Source organism: Thunnus albacares, chromosome 12 (genome assembly GCF_914725855.1).
Source record: "Thunnus albacares chromosome 12, fThuAlb1.1, whole genome shotgun sequence".
Classification (NCBI taxonomy): Eukaryota; Metazoa; Chordata; class Actinopteri; order Scombriformes; family Scombridae; genus Thunnus; species Thunnus albacares.
The window spans coordinates 32392623-32404785 of record NC_058117.1 but is presented as its reverse complement, the minus strand read 5'-3'; the positions used below and the strand labels follow the sequence as shown (position 1 = coordinate 32404785).

The 12163-nt window shown below is 38.7% G+C and overlaps 1 gene segment (V, D, J or C); it reads left to right on the top strand.

The window, feature by feature from the left end:
• Window positions 1-5309: 5309 nt before the first annotated feature.
• Window positions 5310-5911, top strand: LOC122993844 (the record flags this gene model as incomplete). The annotated part of the segment is given in 2 exon segments: window positions 5310-5474; window positions 5565-5911. Coding segments are annotated over 2 exon segments (393 nt in total), but the record flags the coding sequence as incomplete, so codon positions are not given.
• Window positions 5912-12163: the final 6252 nt, after the last annotated feature.

Here is a 12163-nt window from a genome sequence, read left to right as displayed (position 1 = left end):
ACACCATCATCACTCAGAGGATAGCTAGCTGCAGAGTTCAGGCATAAACCTATGGGATGAGGGGAAATAGAAGAGGGGGCTATAATATCAGGTCCGTGCCAGTTATATGCACTAATTAAATTAGTGAAATTAATCAACAGATTATTCAAATTTAAAAAGTTTTGATATTTGCAGCCTTGTTCATTTTTCCTTGTTTTGGTTTGTATCAAGATTTCAAGTGTTTGTTGTCACTATTCAGCCATGATGTGTCAGTAGATGAACACAACACAGAACGCATCGTTCCCATCAGAAAAAGTGCTTTCAGTCAGTCAGTATTCTGTCATTGCAGCTAAACAGTGGAACTCGCTCCTCAAGCTCATCAAGGAAATTCATACATATCACACTTTCACAGACCAGCTGACGATGTGGCTCATTGAAAACCAGGTTTGCTGACATTAGTCTGTCGACAGCCCTCTCTGCTGCCATCTTGTGTTTTTAATGTGATACATGTAATTCTGTTTTATCATATGTCTTCAGTTATTACCTTATTCTGTTCATGTAGTTATAGGCTTTAATATCTGGTCAGAGACAACAGATGAAACTAATCCTCTCAGACTAACACTTGCTCATTAATATGTATATGTTTATCAATGAGCACTGTCCCTGACAAATCAACTAATAAATGAAATGAAAGTGAGTAGTCATGTAGTTCAGTATCCATGATGTGTTCATCCAGCAGGCAGACTGTATGAGACTAAAACGCTGTTAACCTGAACATGTTTCACACTCACAACACAGTTTCTTTCTGTACAGTTTGCAGTTTGGACTTTTTGACTTGTCAGAAAGTTGTTTCTCTACAGATTGATTGTGGTGAATTTTCTGCAGATTCCTCCTTCAGTCTGACCTTCTTGGATGATGATGACTGCAGCATCACTGTCATTTCTAAAGCTTCCATCAGCCTGAATGTAAACAGACCACAGCAAGAGGAGGAGCTACACAACTGAATATGAAAGGCTTCATTTGGAACTGAAGAGATACTGTGTTCTTTCTATTGTTCATTCACTACAAGTCAAATAATGTTACTTCATTTCATTTGGATGATGATGCTCACTTTTCATACTGGTAAGTACTCAGGACACCAATCAGCATGTAACAAGAGATGATAGACATCATTCAATATACTATTTTTTTCAGAATTTACTTACTTTTTTAAACCATTAAACTCAGTTTAAAAACATTTAATCCTTTTGAAAATACAAATGTTAAGGTAAAATACATATTTGTTGTTTTCAGGATCCTCTGAGGATTTACTGAAACCATTTAAAGATGTAATGCTGGCTTTGGAAGGAGACAATGTGACTCTCTCCTGCAACTATTCTGGTTCTATAAGAAACCTCTACTGGTATCAACAGAAGTCCAGTTCGTCTCCACAGCTGCTCATCATGGAAAATTCAGAGAGAGAAGGGTTGTCTTTGAAACATGACAAAGACACAAAGACATTTCATCTGCAGATCTCCTCTGCTGCAGTGTCTGACTCTGCTGTGTACTACTGTGCTCTGCAGCCCACAGTGACAGGAAACACCAAAACTCTGTACAAAAACCTTTGGAGCAAAGACAACAGAATACTCCACAACATCCACTAGAGGGAGTCACACACTGTTAAACTTCAGTGGTTTCTTATCAAACAGTCTAGATTCTTTTCCCTCATGAGACACAGTTGTGATGAAGAGTTTTACAAATGAATGTCATTTGACATATGAGTCTCCTCCTACTGACTGCAGAGGTGGCTGCATGGCAGAGAGCTGTTTGATTCCAGCTGTGAACATCAGACCAAACACAACTCACAAAACCACTCAACACTTATTCAAACTCAACATTCACTTACAGCATTTCACTTGTGTAACCATGGAAACACTGGCTGTCATTTTACTGTTTTCAGCTCTTGTAGGTACGTATGTTTTTGTCATTGTGTGATATTTTCCAAATGATGGATATTTGACTCTGGAACAGAACTTTAATACAACATGTTTCCTTCACTAGGTAACACATTGGAAGATGATTTCTATAGAAATCAGTCAAATGAACAGTTGATCAGTTTGTGTCCACAGAGTAACACTGTACAGTTGACATTTTCCACTGTCTTCTCCTCTCAGCCTCATGAACAATGTTAGTCTAATGGCTTCATTTTCTCTACTTTTTCCAGGACTAATAGCTGGAGACACAATCTCTCCTGAACAAGATGAAGTCAGTGGAAGAGAAGGAGAATCTGTCACACTCACATGTACCTATGATACAACCAATACTGGTCCATGGCTTTACTGGTACAAATATCATTCTGACCTTCAGGCACCTCAGTTTATACTCTGGAAAGGAGCAAAATCACAGAGTGGTTATGATTATATTCCTGATGAACGATATGAATCCACAACATCAGCTACAACAACTAAGCTGACCATACAGAGTCTAACCGTGGCAGACACAGCTCTCTACTACTGTGCGGTAGACACACAGTGATAGAAAGTGTAGAAGAGGCTGTACAAAAACCTGAACACAGATATCTGACTAGTCTTCAAAGAGGAGGGAAGTGGTATTCAAACCACAGCTTCATATCAGATGGATTCTGCTAATTCCTGTTTTATCAGAGTCACTGTGGTTACAGCTGCTAATGAAACACTGTGGGAGGATTCACATGAGCAGCAAATCCACATCAATGACAAACCAGCTGGATGATGCTTCAAACACAAGACACCATCAAACATAAAGTGACATAAAACTGTGTGTTGAACAAAAACCTGAAGTTACTCGTCGGGTTAAAAAGTGAATGTAATGAAAATATGAGAATGTTTGTTTCATACTGTCAGTTTTTATCAAGAGTTGTTTCCATTAGACAGGCTGTGATACTTTTACTCACAGAATCAACTCTGTGAGGGAAATATTTAATGTGAGGATACAGATAAAATCTAAAAATAAAAACAATTTACCGTGGTTTAATGAAAATATGTGGAAACTAATGAAATCTAGAGATGCTGCACTAAGGACGGCAATTAAAACTAGAAGAGACACCGACATGCTGATTTATAAAGGTTTAAGGAACAAAGTTATCCAAGAGCTAAGAGAAGCTAAATCTCGTTTTTATCTCAATATTTTGAATGAGGCAAAAGGCAACAGTAAATTGATCTGGAAAAACATTGATGATCTCACAAGGAGGGACACAAAATTTTAAACTCAAAGTACAGGGAAAGTTAATTGAAGATCATCTTCAAGGAAACTGGATATTATATAGATGCTACAGGTCAGGTTTTCGAGCTGGTAGAAACTAATGAGTTACAGGTAAACAAAATCATCAGCTCCTTATAAAGCTTTAAATATAGAGATGCTTTCCAATTTGACACCACGTTTGTCAAATAACACAAAGGTATTTTAACTCCCCCTATTGCTCATTTAATTAACTTGTCTTTTAAACACAGCTCCTTTCCTGATGACTGGAAACGTGCCGTTGTCAAGCCTGTTTTTAAATCTGGAGACCGCCTTGAAGCCAGTAACTACAGACCAATAAGTATACTGCCAGTACTCTCAAAGGTTGCTGAGAAAGTTGTCATTAAACAACTGACAACATTTCTTAATACAAACAATTTTGGTCCACATTGTATGCAATTTGGCTTTAGAGCAAATCATTCCACTGAAACTGCTACCTTGCACTTAGTAGAGCAAATTAAATCAAGACTTGACAAAGGAGGAGTAGTTGCTGCTGTATTTTTAGATCTGCGTAAAGCATTCGACACAGTCAATCATGATGTTTTAACATTGAAACTCTTTAAATTTAACTTCTCATCTAGAGCACTGGCATGGATGTCTTCATATTTATCTAATAGGAGACAATGTGTTAAAGTTGGTGACACACTGTCCAGTAACATGAAGTGCACAATGGGTGTTCCACAAGGGTCAGTGTTAGGTCCCCTATTATTTAGTCTATATATTAATGACCCCCCTCAACAGTGTCATGATGCAGAGCTACAAATGTATGCAGATGACACCGTTGTGTACACACATGCAAAAACAGCTGAGTTAGCTGCTGCTAAGCTAACAGCTGCATTGGAAAGGATCACACATTGGCTTGATCAGTTATGTCTGAGTCTAAATGTAAACAAGACAAAGGGTATGTTTTTCTCTAAGACTATGATACAACCTCCTAACGCTGATATTCTCATCAAAGGTGAAAAAATTGACATAGTTACTGATTTTAAATATCTTGATGTGACACTGGATCCAAATTTGAACTTTGAGAAACATGTTAAAAAAACGGTTTAAACCATAAAGTTCAACTTAGCAAATTTTAGACATATTAGAAACTGTCTCTCTTTGGACGCTGCAGATATTTATGCAGCTATGATTCTTTCTCATATGTCTTATTGATCACATGTTGGGGGCAGGCTGGAGAAACAGCCATAAAACCTCTTGAGTCCTTTTACAAACAAACTCTAAAAACTCTGGACAAAAAGCCAATGCATTTCCATCACTGTAGGGTTCTGGAGAAATACAATTTACTGAGCTTTGAGAAGTTTAAATTATTCTCAAATTTGTGCCTAGTTTATAAATGTTAAATGGTTTGGCCTCCTCCACTATGTGACTTTGTGTTCACTCGCTCAGTAAGTTCTATTAGATCCTCCAGAATATCCTCTACACAAGATTGGACCATTTAATCACACTGCATTTGGACAATCAGCTTTCTCTGTGAAAGCCACAACTCAGTGGGACGTCCTACCTGATGATATGAAGAACTGTAGTTCAATCAATACATTCAAGGCCAAATTAAAAAATCTACTAAAGACCAATCAGCTGTGTGACCATTGAGTCTAAACTCCATCTATGGTCTTCTCATTAGCGCAGGTAGTCTTGCTTTTAATTTGACAAGTTTACATTATTAATTTCTAATTGACATTGTGGGTGTATGTGATGTGCTGTGTGTGTCTTTGTATTTTCTATTTGGTATGGTGTATTCTGTGTGTTTTGTTTTGGGTTTTTTTTTGCTTTGTACTGTTTGTTGTTGTGCTGTTGTATGTTTTTTGTCAGGACGAGGGATGCAAATTAGCTTTGAGCTAACTCTGGTGCATCTTTAATGTTTAAAACTGCACACTGTCCCAGTCAATAAATAAATCAATCATTATATGTTGAAGATCAAAGTGAGTCTGCACCAGATGTAAAACAGGAAACATTAAATCTCCAGTGATGACTACATATAAGACAAGCTATGCTAGGAAAGGAGAGAGGCACAAACATGTGTTTAGTGTTAAGTTGTCAGTAGGAGGAATAACACAGGGCTGTGAATGAGCTCTGTCACTGTGATCAGACTCCTCCTTTAAATCCACCAACTTAGTGTTGATGAAGACTAAACAGAGATCAGAGTCTTCTTTATACTCGCTGTAGCTCAGAGTTACTCAACACTGCAGATATGACGTCTCTGTTCATCTCAGTGTTGCTGGCTGCTATGTGCCTTGGTATGAACACAGCTCTGTTTCTGTCATATCAATCCAACATTGACATGATTCTTTAACAGCTCACTGATACTGTTTGTTGCTGTTTTACAGAATCCAGAGCACAAAAAGACAACGTGCTGCAACCAAAAGGAGATGTGACTGCTGCTGAAGGAGAGGCAGTAACACTTGACTGTCAATATAACAGCAGTGGTACAATTAATTACCTCTTCTGGTACAAACAGGATGGAAACAACAGCCCCAAATTCATCCTGAGCCGCTTTAAACTGGACGAAGGAAACACACCAGATGAGTTTAAGGAAAGATTTTCATCCACACTGGATTCCAACTTAAGATCAGTTCCTCTGAAGATCCAGAAGCTACAGCTGTCTGACTCTGCTGTGTACTACTGTGCTCTGCAGCCCACAGTGACAGGAAACACCAAAACTCTGTACAAAAACCTTTGGAGCAAAGACAACAGAATACTCCACAACATCCACTAGAGGGAGTCACACACTGTTAAACTTCAGTGGTTTCTTATCAAACAGTCTAGATTCTTTTCCCTCATGAGACACAGTTGTGATGAAGAGTTTTACAAATGAATGTCATTTGACATATGAGTCTCCTCCTACTGACTGCAGAGGTGGCTGCATGGCAGAGAGCTGTTTGATTCCAGCTGTGAACATCAGACCAGACACAACTCACAAAACCACTCAACACTTATTCAAACTCAACATTCACTTACAGCATTTCACTTGTGTAACCATGGAAACACTGGCTGTCATTTCACTGTTTTCAGCTCTTGTAGGTACGTATGTTTTTGTCATTGTGTGATATTTTCCAAATGATGGATATTTGACTCTGGAACAGAACTTTAATACAACATGTTTCCTTCACTAGGTAACACCTTGGAAGATGATTTCTATAGAAATCAGTCAAATGATCAGTTGATCAGTTTGTGTCCACAGAGTAACACTGTACAGTTGACATTTTCCACTGTCTTCTCCTCTCAGCCTCATGAACAATGTTAGTCTAATGGCTTCATTTTCTCTACTTTTTCCAGGACTAATAGCTGGAGACACAATCTCTCCGGAACAAGATGAAGTCAGTGGAAGAGAAGGAGAATCTGTCACACTCACATGTACCTATGATACAACCGAGACTCGTGTTGGCCTTTACTGGTACAAACATCATTCTGACCTTCAGGCACCTCAGTTTATACTGGCGAAAGGAGCAAGAGACATTACAGCTGAATATATTCCTGATGAACGATATAAATCCAAAACATCAGCTACATCAACTGAGCTGACCATACTGAGTCTAACCCTGGCAGACACAGCTCTCTACTACTGTGCTCTACACACACAGTGATAGAAAGTGTAGAAGAGGCTGTACAAAAACCTGAACACAGATATCTGACTACTCTTCAAAGAGGAGGGAAGTGGTATTCAAACCACAGCTTCATATCAGATGGATTCTGCTAATTCCTGTTTTATCAGAGTCACTGTGGTTACAGCTGCTAATGAAACACTGTGGGAGGATTCACATGAGCAGCAAATCCACATCAATGACAAACCAGCTGGATGATGCTTCAAACACAAGACACCATCAAACATAAAGTGACATAAAACTGTGTGTTGAACAAAAACCTGAAGTTACTCGTCGGGTTAAAAAGTGAATGTAATGAAAATATGAGAGTGTTTGTTTCATACTGTCAGTTTTTATCATGAGCTGTTTCCATTAGACATTCAACAAGGGTGTCTGCTGCCTCCACTGTTTGAACTACGAGTGTGAATGAGATATGGTCACTGACTTCATGTTGTCTTCAGGTATTTATAAATGGACACTGACTGACTGACTTCATCCTCTTTGTTCCCTGTTGGCCATCAGGTCACAATCAGCTCCTTCCATTGTTCACTATCCTTGACAACATGTTGAGTTTCACCCCAAATACACACTGAAGCATTAAAACTCTGAAATCACTGCTCGTTTATATCTTCACACATGAAAAACTCAACAGAATCACTTTAACAGCTGAAGCTTTAGAATCAGCTGATTCATAAAAACTGAAGCTTCCACAACAACTCCACCATCTTTACATCTGACCTCTGACAGCTGCAGAGCACCAAAAGACATAAAATTATCAATTTATATTCAAGAGGAAATAAATTCTAAAAAGAAAACAAAAAATCAGTTTTTCAAATATTCATTCTCAGTTTATAATAGAAATATTAAAGGAGCAGCAGCAGGTTCACAAAAATGAACCTTTTATATGCTCAGGAAGAAAGTGAGTCTGCAGCAGATGTAAAACATTCATTTATTCAAAGACAAATAAAGAGGCAGCAGCAGGTTTAAAAGAGTCAGAGTATTTTACCAACTAGTAGTTTTTAAAACAAAGTACAACGTTTCCCTATCCAAGTTGTTTTAGTGCCCTAACCTAATCAAACCTTAACCATCGTGTGGTCACATCATAAAAAGGTTTGATTTTTGAAACAACAATTTTGTCCTTATAGTGACTTTAAAAAAATACTTACGTGTCATTCTGGAGGGCATGGACCTACGATGTATTCTGGTGTTTAATCTGGAAGACTTTTTGGAAATCCAACATGGTTTATTTGATATCTGATCAGGTTATTAATATTACATGTGTGTATTTATAAGTTTTGGGCAGTAAGACTGAGCATTCAGTAGCCATACCAACATGTACCCTGTTTCTGCTGAATGACTGAAGCTAAGCAGGTGTGGGTTTGGTTAGTACTTTGATGGGAGACCTCCTGGAAAAGCTAAGTTGTTGCTGGAAGTGGTGTTGGTGGGCCAGTAGGGGCCAGTCTTCCCTCTGTTTCTAATAAATCCTGCTACCCCAGTGCAGTAACGGGACACTGTGCTGTAGGAGACGCCGTCCTTCAGATGAGACGTTAAACTGAAGTCCTGACTCACTGTGGTCGTTAAAGCTCCCATGTGACCCCAGTTTCCTGGTAAAATTCCCAACCTGACTCTCTTCATCTGGCCACCTGATCATCCCCCAGTGTAACTGGCTCAATGATTCCCTTCCTCTCCACCTCAAGATGATGTGTGGTGAGCATTCTGGTGAAAATGGCTGCTGTGCATCACCCAGGTGGGTTCTACATATTTGTGGTTGTTGAGGTGAGTTTCATGTTTCATGTTATAGGAATGTGATGACTGTTTTTCACTACCTTGAAGTGTAAGGGATTACAACTTTACTCTCACTAATTACATTACACTCACTAAGCTCAGTAACATTCTGTTACTTTGACTCTTTGGGAGTTCAACTTGTTTGCGTCTCACCTGCAGTTAGATGTAGAATAGATATCAGTTTTGTCTGTGTGTTCAGTGGAAGGACTGGTTCACAGTGTGTTACCATGGTGCAGGATATGCACGTTAGTTAAAATACTCTACATACAGTTCAATAGTCAGAATATATATTTATTATATAAATGTACTATTTTTATATTAAAATGTAGTTCATATGTATACCAAGATTTATGCAAACATGAATATTAATTAAAGTGTCCCACAATGTCTCATGTGAGATTCGTAGTTTGCTTCGTGCATGATGAGTTTTGAGTCTCTAATTATTCAGCAGTTTAATACATTTAGTCTGGAGAACGATGACATAGTAACGGGTTTATCTTTGTGGGCTTCAAACAAACAAATAAACAGATACATACATATACAGAGAGACAGATGTAGAGGTCTTGTCTTGGTGCTTATAACATTGGCATGAGAGGAGGAATAGGTGGAGGGAGGGGCGACTCACAGAAGAAGAGAACAGAAGAAGACTCCCGTTGTCAGAGGCAGTCGATACCTGAACCACTAAACACAGATACTGTCTGTCAGATGTTGTCACTGCATTGTTGTGATATTTTGTTGTTTTTTGTGACCGTACTAAAAGGGAGGTGAAACAATACAGGAATAATAAATGTCTTTAACAATGTGAGAAACTTGTGGAGAAGATAATCTGATTTTAACTTTGTGTTTAACATCAAGTTATCTCTTCCTTTAGGTGTCAGCTGTGAAGAACTCACTCCACCAGAGGGAGTCACACACTGTTAAACTTCAGTGGTTTGTTACCAAACAGTCGAGATTCTTTTCACTGGTGAGAAAAAATGAAAGAACAATGAAGGCAGAAAGATAGAAGAATGATGTAGACTGTCCTGATAGCTATGAAGTATGGTTCACATCAATGAGAGAGTATCACACAGTAACTCTTCTGACAACAACACTAACAGCTGAGAGGCTCCCACCAAGGGTCCACTTTCTCCTCACTGCTGTTTTATCCTAAAGGACTCAATCAATATACAACACAGTCATTAACTCCATGTGGTAAAACTGTCAGCTGTCAACCAGTGTAATGCTATTAGCTATGAGCTAATCAGTATAATGTGATATAAAGCACATTGAACACATTATTAGTCGGAGCTGTGAGAGCAGGGAGGAGGAGATTGAGGGAGGAGCAAAACTGTCACTGAAGTACAGAAAGACACAAACTTTCACTGTGGTGTTTCATACTAAACAACACAAACAGTTTCTTCTTATCTTCAAGATGGTGTCAATGCAATTAAGTCTGTTTTCAACTTTGTTTCTGATCACACTAACAGGTAGGTGACACACTTCATATTTACCTCTATTGATGTTTGATTGAAAACTGAGCATGAAGTTGTATGTATTCATGTTATGAGTCTTTGACAACATGTTATAACAGAGTTATCTCTTCCTTTAGGTGTCAGCTGTCAAGAACTCACTCCAGTCAACAATGAAGAGAACAGTTTAGAAGGCAGCACTGTTACTCTGTCCTACACATACTCCAAAGAAGCTGTTGGCACTGATGATTTCTTCTGGTACCGACAATATCCAGGAAAACCACCAGAGTTCCTCATGTACATCTCAGGTGGTAGTTTCACAAGACCAGCAGATTCTCTGAAGTCAGAAACAAGATTCTTCACTGAACTGTTTGAAGACAAGCGTGGAGTCAAACTGCAGATCTCCTCTGCTGCAGTGTCTGACTCTGCTGTGTACTACTGTGCTCTGCAGCCCACAGTGACAGGAAACACCAAAACTCTGTACAAAAACCTTTTGAGCAAAGACAACAGAATACTCCACAACATCCACTAGAGGGAGTCACACACTGTTAAACTTCAGTGGTTTCTTATCAAACAGTCTAGATTCTTTTCCCTCATGAGACACAGTTGTGATGAAGAGTTTTACAAATGAATGTCATTTGACATATGAGTCTCCTCCTACTGACTGCAGAGGTGGCTGCATGGCAGAGAGCTGTTTGATTCCAGCTGTGAACATCAGACCAAACACAACTCACAAAACCACTCAACACTTATTCAAACTCAACATTCACTTACAGCATTTCACTTGTGTAACCATGGAAACACTGGCTGTCATTTTACTGTTTTCAGGTCTTGTAGGTACGTATGTTTTTGTCATTGTGTGATATTTTCCAAATGATGGATATTTGACTCTGGAACAGAACTTTAATACAACATGTTTCCTTCACTAGGTAACACCTTGGAAGATGATTTCTATAGAAATCAGTCAAATGAACAGTTGATCAGTTTGTGTCCACAGAGTAACACTGTACAGTTGACATTTTCCACTGTCTTCTCCTCTCAGCCTCATGAACAATGTTAGTCTAATGGCTTCATTTTCTCTACTTTTTCCAGGACTAATAGCTGGAGACACAATCTCTCCTGTGCGAGATGAAGTCAGTGGAAGAGAAGGAGAATCTGTCACACTCACATGTACCTATAAGGCAAGCTATAGCAATCCTAGGCTTTACTGGTACAGACATAATTCTGACCTTCAGGCACCTCAGTTTATACTCTGGAAACGAGAAGGGAGCACAGCTGAACATATTCCTAATAAACGATATAAATCCCAAACATCAGCTACAACAACTGAGCTGACCATACAGAGTCTAACCCTGGCAGACACAGCTCTCTACTACTGTGCTGTAGACACACAGTGATAGAAAGTGTAGAAGAGGCTGTACAAAAACCTGAACACAGATATCTGACTACTCTTCAAAGAGGAGGGAAGTGGTATTCAAACCACAGCTTCATATCAGATGGATTCTGCTAATTCCTGTTTTATCAGAGTCACTGTGGTTACAGCTGCTAATGAAACACTGTGGGAGGATTCACATGAGCAGCAAATCCACATCAATGACAAACCAGCTGGATGATGCTTCAAACACAAGACACCATCAAACATAAAGTGACATAAAACTGTGTGTTGAACAAAAACCTGAAGTTACTCGTCGGGTTAAAAAGTGAATGTAATGAAAATATGAGAATGTTTGTTTCATACTGTCAGTTTTTATCATGAGCTGTTTCCATTAGACATTCAACAAGGGTGTCTGCTGCCTCCACTGTTTGAACTACGAGTGTGAATGAGATATGGTCACTGACTTCATGTTGTCTTCAGGTATTTACATTTGTTGACATAAGAACTGTCAGTTGTCAGTGTTTTACTATTATCTACCTGATAAAAGTTTTAAGTTATGTAAACCAGAACAGAAAAGACACAAACTTTCACTGTTTCCAGGTTTTCAAGCCTCTCATGAGCTGTTCTGGATAAGAACGTCAGCAGAAAAGACTGTTACAAGGATGTTTAATATAGAAAAACAGGGAATTCATCTTCATCTTTACCCAAAGTTGTGGGATATTAAATATGTAGATGAA